We start from the raw sequence: 20,106 nt of genomic DNA on the forward strand, positions 1-20,106 counted from the left end.
GTATTGCCAGATGGCGTCCATATCTCACGCAGCGCCTCTTCTATCGTCTTTAGACGACATTTGCAGCGAAGCACGCAGATACGCGGCCAATTTTTTCCGCACCAGAACAACGGGAGACGACCAAGGGCTGGCTGAGGGGCGGATTATGTCCCGCTGCAGCATGTCGGCTACGCTTTCTTCGATGATTTTTCGCTCGGCTAGAGACACGCGGTACGGGCGGCGGTGCACAATCGATGTTCCGTCGATCTGAATGCGATGTGCTGTAGCGGTATTTTGGCCCAAGGTGGACGAATAGGCATCGAAAGAGGTTGCACGCTTGTTCAACAAAGCAACCAGCTGCTGCTTCTGCGAATCTGTGAAGTCACTGCTGATGACTGCTGTAAGGGCGGAGGAAGAAGTACGATCAGCAGTAGAGTGGCCTTTGGAGCAGACAGCCGTAAGGGGCACGACGCATACAAGCTCCGGATCGGCAACGCAGGCTACCGTGGTGCCCCGCGAAAGTAAAATCTTTTCCGATGTTGCGTTCGTGGCGGCGACGAGAGCTGAACCACTGTGGAAGCGAACGACACCCGATGGAAGAGCTATGCCTTAACTAAGGCAGCGGGGTGACGGGGTGAACAATACGTCACCAGAGTCGACGTCGTTGGACACAACCGTTACGATTCGCTGTTCACGTGGTGGCAGCTCGGTACCTGTAGCAGCGATGAGGCGAAGTGGCTTGTAGATGTCGTCGCCGAGCGAGTAGTCTGTGCCGGTAAGGTGGACGACACGTTGGCCACAACAAATAGCCGCGGAAGCAGACGACAGAAAATCCCACCCTAAAATTAGTTCGTGAGAGCACGGGTACAGCACAGCGAACTCTATGTGGTGAAGAATGTCATCGATTAGCACGCGGGCAGTACACAGAGCGGAAGGGCGAATTGTGTTCCCCTGGGCTGCAACCAGTGTAGGTCCATCGTAAGGCGTCATCACTTTCCTGAGACGGGCACACAAATCAGCACGAAGAACGGAAAACGTAGCACCAGTGCCCACCAAGGCATCGACGTGCACTCCTTCAACTATTACAGAAATCATATTGCAAGGGCGTGCTGGAGAAATTTGAGTCCTGTGTGTGAATGCAGTTTTTCCTCCAAAAACTGCATCGCTTAGTTTTCCGGACGGTGGTCAGGGTGACGGCGTCGAGGCGCACAACTTCAGCAATGGTAGCCGGATTCTTGATGGCAAGAGCATTGAATGCGACAGTTGTAATGCCCTTGAGAATGTGGCGTACCCTGTTCGACTCTGACATTGATGCATTGACACGTCGGCAGAGCGCAAGAACATCCTCGATGTAGGACGTGTACGACTCGCCGAGATGTTGTTTCCGAGCCTCGAGGGTTTTCTTGGTGAGAGCCGACCGAACGGCCGGTGTGCCAAAAAATTGGCGCAGCTGTTCTTTGAAGGTAGCCAAGTCGGGGATGTCAATCAGGTGGTTAAAGAACCACGTCTTCGCCACACCGGTAAGGTAGAAGGAGACGTGAGTTAGGTTGTAGGTGTCGTCCCACCGATTAGCAGAAGCGACACGCTCGAAATCGTCCAACCAGTCTTCCACATCTTCTCCGCGCAGCCCAGCGAAGAGATGAGGTTCGCGCTGGGGGCTGTTTACGACGTGTGAAGGCGTGGCTTGCAGTGCCAGAGTGGGGACGGTAGCAGCACCGACCTGCTCGTGCTGTGACATATTGCAGGACAGCTGGCGCAAATGGCGACCTGAGCGAAGCTCCAGGAGGTAGAGCGGACGAGTAGAGGACGGGGGATCCAGAAGCAACCTCCACCACGTATGAGGTCTTGGTTGGGCAGACGTTTATTTGGCCCGAAGACCCGGCAGCGAACAGGCACGATCAACCCACACTGATGATGATGAGACACGACGAAGATGCGGATGCATAACCAAATGCATTATGATGGTGATAATGTACACATGAAGATGTGCATAATAAATGCCCACACTAAATAGAGCTATATATATGGAGCGTGTCAGCGCGTGACCTATTGACGCGGCGCAGCGCCCTCTCCCTATGGAGAGAGAGGACGCGCGGCTACACGAAGCTGCGTGCCCTCTCTCTCCATAGGGAGAGGGCGCGGCGCCGCGTCAAAGTTAACCAGGGTGGCCATTGGTGGCTACTTTGCGCCAAATTGGCTACTTTACGACCCAGTCTGGCGACAAAAATTTCAGGTTGGCGCCATGGCTACTTTCTGGCTACTTTGAACCTCTATTTTAGCGCATCCAGTGGCCATTTTTTCTCATTATCTGCAGATAAAATACCGAGCGAGCCTGACGACTACCCTTTGTTTCCAAGCTTTTTCTGACGCGTCAGCCAGTGTATGCGCGTGTCCTAGCCCCGCCATGAGTCTGGTGCTCATCGAGGCACCTGAACGCAACGCGCGGTGCGCCTGCCGTGAAGGAGTGATGAAGTTCTTGTTCGCCTAGTCAGTGTCGCACACCCACTATGGAGGATTGGCCAAAAACTCGGTGGTTTTATGAATTTAAATTAAAATTATGAAATTGGAAATTAACTTACAAATTAAAGATGAAATTTAGGTATGCCTTTTGGCTAAGATCAAACCGACGAAATTGCGCGCATGTTGGCATACGCGTGGCTAGCACGCTGTTCACGCTGCCTACCATCGGTGCCGACGCTATACGAGCCAGTTTTGTAGTGCTGATGCACAGCGTGTGTTCTCGTGTGACCTTGACAACAGAGATTCGACACAAAATGAAGCTGGACCGGTCATCTTCGAGCAGATATCACTTCTTGAAGCTGGTCGTGCTTGAAGTCGGAGACTTCAAGCACGACTGCTTTTACGATTAATACTCCTACTGAATGGTTGGCTGGAACGTTCCAAGCTTACTCTGTCTCTGGCAATTACTCTATATATTATATATAGACTGTATGAAAGTAATTGTTCATTTATTTGCAACTTGCTTATGGCTTGAAGGCCCGGCAAGAGGAGAAAAAAACTGTGCTCGTATGCTATTTTATTGCTGACACGAAATGGTATTATTTATTGTTCAATAACAAAAACTATTTTCAAAATACCGCTTTTCTGCCATTTGGCTACAAGTTTGGCCATAAGAGCAAAAGACGTGGCTACTTTGGCTACTTTTAGCTTGAATTTTGGCTCCTTTTCGAATCTACCCAACGGCAACCCTGAAGTTAACGCGCTGACACGCTGCAACGCGTACGTGTGTTCAGGCCTTTAGGCGCCCGTTCCTGCGTTGAGCCCAAGGAGGTTAAACCTCCTTGGTTGAGCCCTGTCGCCGTTGGCGTTGCAGGCGTCGGCATAGCCAATAGAGCGAACGACTAGGACGAAAGAGAGAGAACGCGGAGTCTGTCCATATCACGAGCCATGCGCCACTGAACCTCGCTTTCTTCCTCTGTCACGAGCGCTGGCCCCTTAGTCACAGCTCGTGGTATGCAGGGCTGGCACGTTCACTGCGGCTGGCTTCGCTTTTCCTAACGGGGCTGTGGGTGTTTCGCTTGGTTCGAGACGCTTGCAATGCACAGAGTGCTGTGCGTAGCACTCGAGCGCTGTCGGCGTTTCGTTTGGTTCGCGACGCCTGCAATGCACAGGGTGGTGTGCGTAGCACTCGAGCGCTGTCGGCGGTTCGCTTGGTTTGCGACGCCCGCAATGCACAGGGTGGTGTGCGTAGCCTGTCGGCGTTTCGCTTGCGCCGCCCGCAATGCACAGGGTGGTGTGCGTCGCACTCGAGCGCTGTCGGCGGTTCGCTTGGTTTGCGACGCCTGCAATGCACAGGGTGGTGTGCATAGCACTCGAGCTCTGTCGGCGTTTCGTTTGGTTCGCGACGCCTGCAATGCACAGGGTGGTGTGCGTAGCCTGTCGGCATTTCCCTTGCGCCGCCCGCAATGCACAGGGTGGTGTGCGTCGCACTCGAGCGCTGTCGGCGTTTCGCTTGGTTTGCGACGCCTGCAATGCACAGGGTGGTGTGCATAGCACTCGAGCTCTGTCGGCGTTTCGTTTGGTTCGCGACGCCTGCAATGCACAGGGTGGTGTGCGTAGCCTGTCGGCATTTCCCTTGCGCCGCCCGCAATGCACAGGGTGGTGTGCGTCGCACTCGAGCGCTGTCGGCGGTTCGCTTGGTTTGCGACGCCTGCAATGCACAGGGTGGTGTGCATAGCACTCGAGCTCTGTCGGCGTTTCGTTTGGTTCGCGACGCCTGCAATGCACAGGGTGGTGTGCGTAGCCTGTCGGCATTTCCCTTGCGCCGCCCGCAATGCACAGGGTGGTGTGCGTCGCACTCGAGCGCTGTCGGCGTTTCGCTTGGTTCGCGACGCCCGCAATGCACAGGGTGGTGTGCGTCGCACTCGAGCGCTGTCGGCGTTTCGCTTGGTTCGCGACGCCCGCAATGCACAGGGTGGTGTGCGTCGCACTCGAGCGCTGTCGGCGTTTCGCTTGGTTCGCGACGCCCGCAATGCACAGGGTGGTGTGCGTCGCACTCGAGCGCTGTCGGCGGTTCGCTTGGTTCGCGACGCCCGCAATGCACAGGGTGGTGTGCGTAGCCTGTCGGCGTTTCGCTTGCGCCGCCTGCAATGCACAGGGTGGTGTGCGTAGCACTCGAGCGCTGTCGGCGGTTCGCTTGGTTTGCGACGCCTGCAATGCACAGGGTGGTGTGCATAGCACTCGAGCTCTGTCGGCGTTTCGTTTGGTTCGCGACGCCTGCAATGCACAGGGTGGTGTGCGTAGCCTGTCGGCGTTTCGCTTGCGCCGCCCGCAATGCACAGGGTGGTGTGCGTCGCACTCGAGCGCTGTCGGCGTTTCGCTTGGTTCGCGACGCCCGCAATGCACAGGGTGGTGTGCGTCGCACTCGAGCGCTGTCGGCGTTTCGCTTGGTTCGCGACGCCCGCAATGCACAGGGTGGTGTGCGTAGCCTGTCGGCGTTTCGCTTGCGCCGCCCGCAATGCACAGGGTGGTGTGCGTCGCACTCGAGCGCTGTCGGCGTTTCGCTTGGTTCGCGACGCCTGCAATGCACAGGGTGGTGTGCGTAGCACTCGAGCGCTGTCGGCGGTTCGCTTGGTTCGCGACGCCTGCAATGCACAGGGTGGTGTGCATAGCACTCGAGCGCTGTCGGCGTTTCGTTTGGTTTGCGACGCCTGCAATGCACAGGGTGGTGTGCGTAGCACTCGAGCGCTGTCGGCGGTTCGCTTGGTTTGCGACGCCCGCAATGCACAGGGTGGTGTGCGTAGCCTGTCGGCGTTTCGCTTGCGCCGCCCGCAATGCACAGGGTGGTGTGCGTCGCACTCGAGCGCTGTCGGCGTTTCGCTTGGTTCGCGACGCCTGCAATGCACAGGGTGGTGTGCGTAGCACTCGAGCGCTGTCGGCGGTTCGCTTGGTTTGCGACGCCTGCCATGCACAGGGTGGTGTGCATAGCACTCGAGCGCTGTCGGCGTTTCGTTTGGTTTGCGACGCCTGCAATGCACAGGGTGGTGTGCGTAGCACTCGAGCGCTGTCGGCGGTTCGCTTGGTTTGCGACGCCTGCAATGCACAGGGTGGTGTGCATAGCACTCGAGCGCTGTCGGCGTTTCGCTTGGTTCGCGACGCCCGCAATGCACAGGGTGGTGTGCGTCGCACTCGAGCGCTGTCGGCGTTTCGCTTGGTTCGCGACGCCCGCAATGCACAGGGTGGTGTGCGTAGCCTGTCGGCGTTTCGCTTGCGCCGCCCGCAATGCACAGGGTAGTGTGCGTCGCACTCGAGCGCTGTCGGCGTTTCGCTTGGTTCGCGACGCCTGCAATGCACAGGGTGGTGTGCGTAGCACTCGAACGCTGTCGGCGGTTCGCTTGGTTTGCGACGCCTGCAATGCACAGGGTGGTGTGCATAGCACTCGAGCGCTGTCGGCGTTTCGTTTGGTTTGCGACGCCTGCAATGCACAAGGTGGTGTGCGTAGCACTCGAGCGCTGTCGGCGGTTCGCTTGGTTTGCGACGCCTGCAATGCACAGGGTGGTGTGCATAGCACTCGAGCTCTGTCGGCGTTTCGTTTGGTTCGCGACGCCTGCAATGCACAGGGTGGTGTGCGTAGCCTGTCGGCGTTTCGCTTGCGCCGCCCGCAATGCACAGGGTGGTGTGCGTCGCACTCGAGCGCTGTCGGCGTTTCGCTTGGTTCGCGACGCCCGTAATGCACAGGGTGGTGTGCGTCGCACTCGAGCGCTGTCGGCGTTTCGCTTGGTTCGCGACGCCCGCAATGCACAGGGTGGTGTGCGTAGCCTGTCGGCGTTTCGCTTGGTTCGCGACGCCTGCAATGCACAGGGTGGTGTGCGTCGCACTCGAGCGCTGTCGGCGTTTCGCTTGGTTCGCGACGCCCGCAATGCACAGGGTGGTGTGCGTAGCCTGTCGGCGTTTCGCTTGCGCCGCCCGCAATGCACAGGGTGGTGTGCATAGCACTCGAGCGCTGTCGGCGTTTCGCTTGGTTCGCGACGCCCGCAATGCACAGGGTGGTGTGCGTCGCACTCGAGCGCTGTCGGCGTTTCGCTTGGTTCGCGACGCCCGCAATGCACAGGGTGGTGTGCGTAGCCTGTCGGCGTTTCGCTTGCGCCGCCCGCAATGCACAGGGTGGTGTGCGTCGCACTCGAGCGCTGTCGGCGTTTCGCTTGGTTCGCGACGCCCGCAATGCACAGGGTGGTGTGCGTAGCCTGTCGGCGTTTCGCTTGCGCCGCCCGCAATGCACAGGGTGGTGTGCGTCGCACTCGAGCGCTGTCGGCGTTTCGCTTGGTTCGCGACGCCTGCAATGCACAGGGTGGTGTGCGTAGCACTCGAGCGCTGTCGGCGGTTCGCTTGGTTTGCGACGCCTGCAATGCACAGGGTGGTGTGCATAGCACTCGAGCGCTGTCGGCGTTTCGTTTGGTTTGCGACGCCTGCAATGCACAGGGTGGTGTGCGTAGCACTCGAGCGCTGTCGGCGGTTCGCTTGGTTTGCGACGCCTGCAATGCACAGGGTGGTGTGCATAGCACTCGAGCTCTGTCGGCGTTTCGTTTGGTTCGCGACGCCTGCAATGCACAGGGTGGTGTGCGTAGCCTGTCGGCGTTTCGCTTGCGCCGCCCGCAATGCACAGGGTGGTGTGCGTCGCACTCGAGCGCTGTCGGCGTTTCGCTTGGTTCGCGACGCCCGTAATGCACAGGGTGGTGTGCGTCGCACTCGAGCGCTGTCGGCGTTTCGCTTGGTTCGCGACGCCCGCAATGCACAGGGTGGTGTGCGTAGCCTGTCGGCGTTTCGCTTGGTTCGCGACGCCTGCAATGCACAGGGTGGTGTGCGTCGCACTCGAGCGCTGTCGGCGTTTCGCTTGGTTCGCGACGCCCGCAATGCACAGGGTGGTGTGCGTAGCCTGTCGGCGTTTCGCTTGCGCCGCCCGCAATGCACAGGGTGGTGTGCATAGCACTCGAGCGCTGTCGGCGTTTCGCTTGGTTCGCGACGCCCGCAATGCACAGGGTGGTGTGCGTCGCACTCGAGCGCTGTCGGCGTTTCGCTTGGTTCGCGACGCCCGCAATGCACAGGGTGGTGTGCGTAGCCTGTCGGCGTTTCGCTTGCGCCGCCCGCAATGCACAGGGTGGTGTGCATAGCACTCGAGCGCTGTCGGCGTTTCGCTTGGTTCGCGACGCCCGCAATGCACAGGGTGGTGTGCGTAGCCTGTCGGCGTTTCGCTTGCGCCGCCCGCAATGCACAGGGTGGTGTGCATAGCACTCGAGCGCTGTCGGCGTTTCGCTTGGTTGGCGACGCCTGCAATGCACAGGGTGTTGAGCGTAGCACTCTAGCGCTGTCGGCGTTTGGCTTAGTTCGGGACGCCTGCAATGCACAGGATAGTGTGCGTAGCATTCGAGCTCTGTCGGCGTTTCGTTTGGTTCGCGACGCCTGCAATGCACAGGGTGGTGTGCGTAGCCTGTCGGCGTTTCGCTTGCGCCGCCCGCAATGCACAGGGTGGTGTGCGTAGCACTCGAGCGCTGTCGGCGTTTCGCTTGGTTCACGACGCCTGCAATGCACAGAGTGGTGTGCGTCGCACTCGAGCGCTGTCGGCGTTTCGCTTGGTTGGCGACGCCTGCAATGCACAGGGTGTTGAGCGTAGCACTCAAGCGCTGTCGGCGTTTGGCTTAGTTCGGGACGCCTGCAATGCACAGGGTGGTGTGCGTAGCACTCGCATTCGAGCGCTGTCGGCGTTACGCTTGGTTCGCGACGCCTGCAATGCACATGGTGGTGTGTGTAGCACTCGAGCGCTGGCAGTTTCTGTGGCAATGTTTAACGAATGTTACATTGGTACAACTGCGGATATCCGAAACTTCAAGCACAGTTGGCGTTGCCCCAGCAGGAAGCTGCGCTCAGAATTCGCATAGGCAGTATCGTAATCGTTGGTAAATTTTTTCCCATATTCACTTTGTGTTCTATATCGTATAGATATACCATGTGTGAATAAATTTTAGTTTCGGTTTGCTCCTGTTGTATCTCCCTCTTTGTGTTTCGCGCTTGCAAAGGTTTCCATGAATCCATACCAACTGGCCCACCTATTTACTCCCTTACAAGGAGAGACAATGTCGAATGGAAATTTTCATTTCACGATCCACCATATCATGGCGAACGTTGTACATTTTTGAAAGAATGCGGGTAGTTCTCGTTCACATCGCGCGGTTCACGTTGCAACTGGGACAGCGCGAACGCAGCTGCACAAATGGGGAAACAGCGCTGTGTACTCTTTGGCAGTTTACCACGCACCTGCGCGTCGTGTGTATCTATATATGTGGCAGCGGAATTTTTTTTCTCCAATAACTATAGACCAGGTTATTTTTGCTCTCGTACCCACTTTTAGAGCAAGCATACATAGCCTTGGCCCCAGTTGTCATCTGTAGGCGAGGTCAGTGAAGAGGCAGTGGGGTCGTTGCGTCACAGCTGACGGCAAGCGAACACTGGCAGCCGTCATGAGATAAGAACAGGCTGGATGCTAGCGTAGTCATCCGTTCCACACATGGCGAAGACGCGTCGTTTGTGTACTGTGCTTATGGATTCAAACGCGACAGCGCCTCTTTCTTTTTCTTTTTAGTAAAACGACTGCTACGAGCAATTTCTCGTGACAGCCGCGTCATGTCGCAACTAATCTGCTCGCTAAAGGTTATGTTGGCTCTGGTGTGTGTTCGAGTCAAAATTACGCCTATATGACACGAACTGCAGCCGCTGGAAGCGAAAGCACGTTCATTACTTAGCCTTAAGTTTTCGCATTGTGTGTGTGTGTCTGTGCGTGTGTGCGTGCACACACACACACGCGCTATTCAAGTAACACTGTATGGTAGCATAGCCTAGAGTCTCACTTTTTTTTTATATTGTGAAAGTGTGTAACACACAAAACACAAGTACAAAGACTTTTCCTTTGAAACTTTCAGAAATAGGCTAACAATATTGTCGATCCGCCCGTTAAGTGTAAAGTGTCCGATACTCCTGCTTCGCACTTGCATATGAAAGCCAGCAGAGCAGTGCTTATCACGTGCGTTAATCATAACGAAGCATTGCGTGCAATGATTGCGCACAGAAACAGGTTGTGGTCACCAGATTTGAACGAAAACGCACGTTTTGAGCCGCATACCACAGCGGTACATTTTCCTTACACCGCGCGCAGCGGCCACTCTAATACCGGTTGCATTAGGTCTGTAAGATTTATTTCCTGCTGCAACCATAGGCAAGCTGCCAAGTCTTTCGGCCACAGGCATCACGAGGGTGTAGGCTGTGCTGCGCATTTGCTCATTTGTCATAGCGACATTTGTGATAGAGACACTCGATTTCCGCGTTTTCTTTTTTTTTTGTCGTCAGCAACAGTGATAAATACAATACTGCAGCTTTATGTTGTTGAAAAATTACGTGCGTTCATAGCCTGCAGGAATATTTATTACACGGCGGTATATGCCCTCCATTATTGTCAGGCCAAGGACGATATCGCGGAACATCCGACTATTTTGACACTTTAGAAGCTAAATACTGTTGATCAGCCATGTTATTCTCGTTTGAATGGATTACGGAGTGGAGTCGTGTAAATTGGGCGGCGCCTCGCTGCAATTCGATTTTGAGGGCTTGCTCATGCTGCCTTCGTGTTTTGGAAGGGGCCGTTTTTCACCATACTGTCTTTGTCATGTATGCTTGTTCTTCAGAGTAAAAATTTTAGTTGGAAGTCAGCGCTCGCCTTCGTAGTTTTGTCTGTCTGTTGTCCTCACATGCACTGCAGTCACACTTGAAATGGAATAAAAAAAGTAGCCCGTACCCAAACCTTGGTTTAGTGTAGCCCACGGCAGAAAGGTAAAGGCAACGCTATCGATGTTGCTTCATGTACGCAAAGCGAGGTTTGTACGATGCGGTGGTATTTATTCTTCGCACCCACTAAGCGTTATTTTTGAAACGTTCGACAATTAATCGCGCCCTGTTTCGTGTAATCTCATTATTCGCTATAGAACTGTTGGCTAGAGTTCATAAAGACAATAGGAGACGGCGTGTGCGGAGTACAGCGCAAAAAGCGTTCCTGAATCTTTAACCGTCAGCTACAGGATTTTGTTGAGTGTCGCTGTGCAACCCATGCGGAATGTTTAACAGGCCTGGTTTATCGCCTGGCTTGCTTCTCCAGGTGTGGGGTGGTGACTATGATATATACAATGATCACACATGTACAAAAGTAATACGCACACTCACTCACTCACTCACTCACTCACTCACTCACTCACTCACTCACTCACTCACTCACTCACTCACTCACTCACTCACTCACTCACTGACTGACTGACTGACTGACTGACTGACTGACTGACTGACTGACTGACTGACTGACTGACTGACTGACTGACTGACTGACTGACTGACTGACTGACTGACTGACTGACTGACTGACTGACTGACTGACTGACTGACTGACTGACTGACTGACTGACTGACTGACTGACTGACTGACTGACTGACTGACTGACTGACTGACTGACTGACTGACTGACTGACTGACTGACTGACTGACTGACTGACTGACTGACTGACTGACTGACTGACTGACTGACTGACTGACTGACTGACTGACTGACTGACTGACTGACTGACTGACTGACTGACTGACTGACTGACTGACTGACTGACTGACTGACTGACTGACTGACTGACTGACTGACTGACTGACTGACTGACTGACTGACTGACTGACTGACTGACTGACTGACTGACTGACTGACTGACTGACTGACTGACTGACTGACTGACTGACTGACTGACTGACTGACTGACCTGACTGACTGACTGACTGAACTGACTGACTGACTGACTGACTGACTGACTGACTTGACTGACTGACTGACTGACTGACTGACTGACTGACTGACTGACTGACTGACTGACTGACTGACTGACTGACCTGACTGACTGACTGACTGACTGACTGACTGACTGACTGACTGACTGACTGACTGACTGACTGACTGACTGACGGACTGACCTGACTGACTGACTGACTGACTGACTGACTGACTGAGACTGACTGACTGACTGACTGACTGACTGACTGACTGCTGACTGACTGACTGACTGACTGACTGACTGACTGACTGACTGACTGACTGACTGACTGACTGACTGAGCTGACTGACTGACTGACTGACTGACTGACTGGACTGACTGACTGACTGACTGACTGACTGACTGACTGACTGACTGACTGACTGACTGACTGACTGACTGACTGACTGACTGACTGACTGACTGACTGACTGACTGACTGACTGACTGACTGACTGACTGACTGACTGACTGACTGACTGACTGACTGACTGACTGACTGACTGACTGACTGACTGACTGACTGACTGACTGACTGACTGACTGACGACTGACCTGACTGACTGACTGACTGACTGACTGACTGACTGACTGACTGACTGACTGACTGACTGACTGACTGACTGACTGACTGACTGACCTGACTGACTGACTGACTGACTGACTGACTGACTGACTGACTGACTGACTGACTGACTGACTGACTGACTGACTGACTGACTGACTGACTGACTGACTGACTGACTGACTGACTGACTGACTGACTGACTGACTGACTGCTGACTGACTGACTGACTGACTGACTGCTGACTGACTGACTGACTGACTGACTGACTGACTGACTGACTGACTGACTGACTGACTGACTGACTGACTGACTGACTGACTGACTGACTGACTGACTGACTGACTGACTGACTGACTGACTGACTGACTGACTGACTGACTGACTGACTGACTGACTGACTGACTCGCACACACACACACACACACACACACACACACACACACACACACACCTCCTACGCAAGTACAAGTGGCATACGTTCGCCAAACAGCTGTAACAACGTGGATATTGTCATACAGGGTTCTACGAATCGCAGCGTACCCGGCAGCCGCGAGCATTCGTTTGTTTTCTTAGTGTTTTCGTTGTTGTCGAGACTAGAGCGAGGGAAAGAACGCTGCAACAAGTGAACCTTCGGCCCGTACATATATACCGACCCGTCGACCGCGTTTGCCGCCACTCTCGCAATATACACGCCTTCTTGCAGCGGCCGTTCGCGAGACAGCGAGCGAACGTGATTATCACGTCGGAAATGTGCACGGCCTCGTTAAGGCGCGGTCGCGCTGGGGCCTTCTAGCGTTACCGAGAGTTTCTGGGGAGGCGACGCAAGTTTCCGTGACACGCGACTCCGCGGTTCCGTCAGCGCCGAAGCAGTCGTGCGCGTTCTGTGACGACGGTCGGCCGAACCACGAAGTAGCGACGCTTACGCCGGTGAGTACAAGGACGTCCAGGTCCACTTTGCAGGCCGGCCCTTTTGCACTTTTCCTCGTCAATACCGTCGTAGGTGCATGCATCGGTTTGCAGGGGGTCGGTGATTGTAGCACGGATAACCCGATTTTGGCGATATGTTTGCTTGCGTACGTGAAATGAGCTTGATTCAAGGAATGCACTAAATTCAAATCAGCGGTCTTTTGTCGTATAAAGCGAGTCCACGGTGCTTCCAGATGGGAGGCTCTAACTTCAAACGACGCGAGCTGTAGAAATCCCCTTCGAAGTCTTTGTCCATGTCACCGCGTCACCTTACAATTGTGCGCCGTTGGCCTGTAAACAACTGTAAGGAAACATTCCCACGTGTGTCATACGGCGTAATATTTCATTTGAACCTACAGAAAAAAAAAAGTTGTTTCTTATGCATAACGTATCGGTCTCAGCTGAAAGTAACACAATTTGCACACCTTAGTCACCACGTAACAGATTTAACATACGCTCCAACATTTGCCTTAAACAAGTGCTCTTGCGGTGCGTTCGAGGCGCCGCAAGATTTCCCAGGGTTTCATAGTAAGTGTTCGGGCCCCGATTTAGCTTAAAACAGTGGCGGGTGACGCCGTCTTGGAATGCCATAACTGCTAACAACTACAGAAGACTATGCGAAGTGACAGCGTTCGTTTTTGGTTGAAAGTTTGTTCCGTGGACTTTTGCTTAGTGCCATTGCTTTCGCCAGTAGTCAGATTTAGTGTCGGTATTGCGGATCTTCAAAATCTAAATGCCATCACACTTCACTTAACACTCTTGCTCTAATAAAAAGACAGAACATCGTTCTATCGTGGCGAACTAATGCACGGCTGTCCTGAAGATGAGTCGCCTCAACTCTGTGCTTTTGTACAGCAATTTATTGGGGTTCTTTTTTTTGCACACGAAATGGTGGTATCGATGTTAGAAAATGTTGCCACGTATTTTTGCTTTTTTCACACTCCCGCCTTTTTTACGATGTATTACTCAACTGTCCTGCGTTTTTACTGTAGTCGACCGCAACGTCATGCCCTCGTAGCCTATATGTGCAACACTTGGATGTTAAGGTGATCCATTTACTGCCCACGCATAGACAGCAGCGCTCACTGCAAAACTGCTCGCACGATCGCATCGGCTGCCCTTGCGTCATAGTGCTCTCTCTCTCTCGCTCGCTGCCGTACACCCGTCAAGTTAACTCATCTCTTGCATTACATCTGTCACCGTGTTAATTACAAAACTACGAGCGCTGCATGTGGACGGTTAGGCCCTGACGCACTCAGAAGGATCCGTGTATACGTGCCTTGCCGTCGAAGAGTGCAGTGCTTGTTCAGTGTTTTGCTTACGGGCTCGTTATCAACTTAGTGTGGCGCGTGATAGCAGCGCTGTTTCGGTGGCCGTTCCTGGTGCATGGATGCATTCTAGTAGCGTATCCTGCGCTTCGCGGCAGGAAGCCCTATTGCAGGCGCGCAGTGTGCTGTCCCCGAACCACACTGAAGATTCCCTGAGGTACGTGCTTTCGCTTTGTCATGCCCAGTAGGGAACATTAGAATCAGCGTATGCCCAAGTTGGGCTTCAGCGCACGCGATAACTTGAATTGTAGGCGTGTCATGTTCATTTTTGGAACATGAAACCCTAACCTTTCGGCCGCCTATTTCTAAAACTTTCAGTTATTATGAACAGACCGAAGTGCCGACTGGCTGGGAAAAGCACGTCCTTGCACGTAAAGTTACGCTTACGCAGGTTCAAAGCTGTGTCGTTGCGCTGTGCGCACATAGAAACGGGCCGGCAACCGGCGCACCTGTGGAAAAGGTAGTTCAGACGGGCTGCTTGTAAACCGGTAATAATTTTATATTTACGAGGTTTTTCAGCGTGAACTCCAGTCTCCGTTCTGAACTCTTCCAGAACGTTCCAGTACTCTTCTGAAGAATGAACGCGAAGGGCGGTTGATGACGAGCCCTACAGAACCAATTATGTTTCGCAGTCTGTAGCGCATGATGCACCTGTACCAATATATAAACTGGACATATTTTCAAATATAGATGTTCGGCTGTCACGAGGCCGATTGCGCAGTTTGTTCGTTTTCAATTACTTTTATTCATGCACTGTATTTACCTTTTTTAATTTGTATATTTGTATGTATGGTATATATTGTAGGCAATGTTATGACCTTATATGCGTAGTATTTATATTAATGTATAGTTTGTAGTACGGTTATCTATGCTTGTGATTGTACACGCAAAGTGAATTCCTACTGTTGTTAACACGTTGCCACTACTTCTGATTACTGAGCTCCCGGGCCTCCGTCAAGCTGTATGCTCAAAGAATTTTGCCAAATGAGCCTTCAAATGGCACTTTCCCTAGTGAAAACGTTCCGTAAGTCAGTACCATAATTCCGTATGTTTCCGTATGATTCTTACGGAAATATACGGAAAATATATGGAAAATATACGGAAAACATATAGATTCCGTGCGAAACATATGGAATTATGGTACTGGCATACGGAACGCTTTCAGTAGGGTTGCTTTTTTGTTGTGAATAAAATTAAGTTTAATTGAATTTAGCCAAAGAGGTGGCGAGAATCATGGCGAGACCTGCACTGTCCTGCAGTATACAGCAAGACTTCGCGATATCTTGAGATAGACGTTCCGTAAGAATGCTTCGCATCACCCCCTAATAAACATAAAACTCGAATCCGTTCATATGTGACCTCAAACGAACTACCGTCATGGGTGTGCTGGTTGCTGGCTTTGTTCTTCGCACGGGTACGCAATGAAATCATTAAGCGTACCTGAATATCCCCATCCCAACCAATATATACGTTGTAAAAAGCACAATTCCTTTAAATGGGCCCTGCAACTTTTCCAAGTAATCGTCTAATCACATCACTAAAACAGCTTATTGCCTCGCGAATCGACTGCCGCAAAAGTTTTTAGAATCCGTCAAGTACGAGCGGAGTTACAGGGATTTGCCGCACGCTTTAAACGCTTTCTCTCTCCTCTCGTGCCAGCGAGCGCGCTGAAAGCTACGCAGGGAGGGGGATGACAAGGGGACAAGAAGATGCGTCCCTTCGTCAGCGCGCGTAATGACCTTGAGCACTTCCTTTTCATTTGTTCTTCGAACGCGCGGCTTATTTTCAGTGTGATCGCAAGCGAGCGAGCGCGGACACGTGGCGGCCTCCCGCGGCGGCCACGGTAACTACGCAGCTCGCCATACTGAAATCAGCCAATGGCCGTGGACTTGGGTATATGGCGCAGTGATTTGGATATATGACATCATCTGTAGAGAGAAGAGGGAGTGAGGTCTAGCTGATTTTGAGAATTAATTGTGAATTCCGGGCCGCGTGCTGCGCTATAATGCTTGGCTCGCGTGTTCTCAGGAGCCTCGACTACCGATCGACAGCGTTTTCTGACCATGTTGAAAAAGTGTTGCAGGGACCCTTTCATAAAGCAAGCCTCTCTGTGCCCGTTTTACTACGCCGTAAGGGGTATAACACGAAGGGTGGGCTTATATAGTAGGTAATGGTTACGACGAATGCCTTGAATGATGTATGGCTGGAGTGTGGCACAGCACTGGCAGGAAGACAGTTGCAGTTCTTTGCAGTCTGAATGAAGAAAGAATTCAGGTGAACTGCAGTGCGAACTGCGAGGGAATAAATGACCTTTTGATGGCTATGACGGGATAAAGTGCGACATGCAGGCTCCATGTCAATTTGATGAAATAGTAAGTGATGTAACTTATTCTACGGCGGCAGATAAATGAATTGATACCAGTCAAGCTATACCGGAAAGTGACTTTAACAAAAGGAAGAGATTTTGAGAAACTTGTAAATTTAAGTTCTTTCCTTTTCTTTTTGTGCGTTTGTACTAAGTAAGATGTTCGCTCTATTAACATGCAGGCAACCGGCCAGTAGCACACGTGCACCTTCAGACCGAAAGTCATACATGAACGTTCCTGGCAAGTCCAATATGGGCGTCGTCGACGTCCGCATCCCCAACGGTCCACTGTACCAGGACATGGACGGCGTCCTAAGGCTCAGCCGAAACTTCACGGTGGAAATGCTGCGCTCCGCGCTCAGCTACAAGCCGCAGCCGGATGACAAGTTCGTCGTCACGTTTCCCAAGTGCGGAACCACGTGGACTCAGCACATCGGCTTCTTGATCTTCAACAAAGGCGTGCCCCCGTCCAGCGGGCTGGAGTTCTTCCACAGAAGCCCCTTCATCGAGATGATCGGAGCCAACAGCGTGAGGGACATGACGCGGCCAGGTGTGATCAAGACGCATCTTCCCTACCACCTAATGCCCATGCATCCGCAGGCCAAGTACCTCTACGTCTGCCGCAACCCCAAGGACACGTGCGTGTCTATGTTCCACCACACGCGAGGCTTCACCGGATACGACTTCGCCGACGGCAAGTTCGACGACTTCTTCGAGGTCTTCGTCACCGGCCAGACCGACTACGGGGACTACTTCGATCATGTCCAGGGTTGGTACGAGCACCGCAGTGACCCGAACGTTCTGTTCCTGCATTACGAGGACATGAAGGCCCGGCCGCGAGAGAGCGTGCTCCAGATCGCCGAGTTCTTCGACAAGACGTACCACAAGTTGTTGCTGGAGAACGAAGACATACTGCAGAACGTGATCAAGTACAGCGACGTCAAATCTATGCAGGACTACGCCTCGCGGAACTTTGCCAACTTCTTCACGAAACAAATAGAGAAAAAGGCGCCCGAGGGTCTCAGGGTCTTCCACGAGGTGTCCCAGAAGAACCCTTGCACTGCTAGCTTCATTCGTAAGGGTATTGTCGGCGACTGGAAAAATCATTTCTCTCCAGAACAAAACGCCAGGCTGGAGAAGAAGACTCTGGAGCGACTGTCCAATACTGACTTGGTGGACACGTGGCGAAAACACGGTGTGATGTAGCGATTTGCGGTATAAATCCCCGCATGTCATTCAATATTTCCTATCCTTTCAAACTGGGCCAGTCGTATTTATATTCAGAGACACTTTTATTTGTACTCCTAACTACCCCGTACCTCAACAATGCGTTTTCTATTTTCCAGCAGAGGAACCTATGCCGCTGCACTTGTACACATCAATCACGAAAGATTAACTCGAATATGCGGCTGAGCTCGTGACCTAATAATTTCCGAGCCAAAAAAAGCTCTTTTGGTGTGTGTTACAACTGCACGATGCAAAAAGTCAAAGAATGCACGAGAAACACAGATGTCCTGAAGTGTTATCCTTAACTGAAATGCACACTTAGTTACAAAAAAGAAAATCAACGTATACGAAAAGGATACTTGAAGTACACATCTACCACACCATTTTATGTTGATGTTTGTACATATACTACAAGAGTGATGTAATCTGTATCTCATATTGAACAGAAGTACATGCTTAAGCTCTGCAGGTTATTCCTGCAGATGCTGGAAGATAATTACGTTTTTTGCGCCAAACGTTTCTTTCTTTTTAGTCTATCCGGCGCTCGTCTGTGTTTTATGTGTCTCCTGTCTTCGTCCAAGTCGCGCTGCATTTATCCGAGTATGTACCAACTCGCCCAAGTCAAAGTTTTATTGGAACAGATTTCTTCTACATTGGGCCCCTTTCTATCCGGCGCTCGTCTGTGTTTTATGTGTCTCCTGTCTTCGTCCAACTCGCGCTGCATTTATCCGAGTATGTACCAACTCGCCCAAGTCAAAGTTTTATTGGAACAGATTTCTTCTACATTGGGCCCCTTTCTATCCGGCGCTCGTCTGTGTTTTATGTGTCTCCTGTCTTCGTCCAAGTCGCGCTGCATTTATCCGAGTATGTACCAACTCGCCCAAGTCAAAGTTTTATTGGAATAGATTTCTTCTACATTGGGCCCCTTTCTATCCGGCGCTCGTCTGTGTTTTATGTGTCTCCTGTCTTCGTCCAAGTCGCGCTGCATTTATCCGAGTATGTACCAACTCGCCCAAGTCAAAGTTTCATAAACTTTGTAAGCAAATCTTGAAGGTTTATTTAAAGGGACACTAAAGAGCAAAACGATTTTTCTCATACTAGTAAAGTACTCTTTCACGATACCAAAAACACCACGCTTGCTGCGAGAGGACTCTTAGTAAGCGAGAAAACGCGCAAAAACAATGTGGGTGGCGACGCCACCTTGAAATTTCCGCAGCCTTCGCCATGACGTCACATGTTTTGACGGCGCCTACTAGGGACTACGTAGTTCCTAATCGGTAAAAATGGAGCACATTGTCATCTGAGGGGACGATAGACTCAACGTATGAAGTTTGGGGTAATTTTGTTGGGCCAATGGCCCCAAAATACGATAAACACACATTGAAATCCCTGACGTCACGAGGGGAGATTTCGGCGCGAAATTTTAAAATGAAAGTTTGAATTTGATTTTCTCCTCTATTAATAAACCTATGATGACGAGATTAACGACGTTATAGTTCTTAGAGCACAATTTATCGATCTAAACCGATTCATTGTTTCCCTTTAGTGTCCCTTTAACAAGGTAGCGATATTAAGTCCTGGATGGGATCGGGACATCGTCTTTGGAACTGCCTGAACCGTCGCCTTCAAGAAAACACTGAAGGTCCATTGGGCGCTGCATGAAGTACCGGCTAAAGAAGTACGCATTGTTGTGTCGGCATGCATACTAAGATGAAACCACATGCTCTTATCTGAATTTATCAATGCAAATCCATCGGTGTTGATGTTTTTGTTCTTCTGTCCTTTTAGACATGGACTTGTGCGACCGCGCCACGGATGCTTCCCTCACCAATTTTTGGTGAGTGCCGGAGTACGCAATATTAATAAATTACTTGTCATGCTAGTCAAGACCGGTATCCCGAAATCTCCGCTCGAGCACGAGCTTCTATTCCTGCGTTGTATGGACTCTTTAATTGATACTTAATCTGTCTTAACATAGTTGAATCGAAGGTTTACTCAATTTGTCAATCCTTGACGCTCCAGATTTTGCTATTGTGTCAGATACACTGAACAATAGTTTACGACCGATGTTGCTATGCAGCAAAACTGGTGCATAAGATTTTCCAAGAAAGAAAATTTTGGACTTGCTTTATCTTCCACTGGCAAATGGGTGAGCTCTGGGCAACCGAAGTGTTCCAGAGTCCATACCGATGTCTCTTCACTGCCGTCAAGAAACGAACCAAATTGAGGACAGTGCAGAACAAGCAAGTTCATAAAGCCAGACGTTGCCGTTGGATCCGCTAGAGGCCGATACTGTACGACGGTGTACCGGTAGCTATATTGCGCAT

At 52.0% G+C, this 20,106-nt stretch overlaps 1 protein-coding gene across 1 annotated transcript; it reads left to right on the plus strand.

The window, feature by feature from the left end:
• Window positions 1-12,624: 12,624 nt before the first annotated feature.
• Window positions 12,625-18,636, plus strand: LOC119396106 (sulfotransferase 1C4). Its single transcript, XM_037663199.2, has 2 exons — window positions 12,625-12,820; window positions 16,735-18,636. Exon 2 carries the CDS (start codon window positions 16,781-16,783, stop codon window positions 17,756-17,758), a length of 978 nt encoding a protein of 325 aa, XP_037519127.1. The 5' UTR covers window positions 12,625-12,820; window positions 16,735-16,780; the 3' UTR covers window positions 17,759-18,636.
• Window positions 18,637-20,106: the final 1,470 nt, after the last annotated feature.

Source organism: Rhipicephalus sanguineus, chromosome 6, assembly GCF_013339695.2.
Source record: "Rhipicephalus sanguineus isolate Rsan-2018 chromosome 6, BIME_Rsan_1.4, whole genome shotgun sequence".
NCBI classification, from domain to species: domain Eukaryota; kingdom Metazoa; phylum Arthropoda; class Arachnida; order Ixodida; family Ixodidae; genus Rhipicephalus; species Rhipicephalus sanguineus.

Coding starts and splice junctions, on each gene's coding strand:
- LOC119396106 (XM_037663199.2), top strand. CDS start 16,781: ATGAACGTTCCTGGCAAGTCCAATATGGGCGTCGTCGACGTCCGCATC.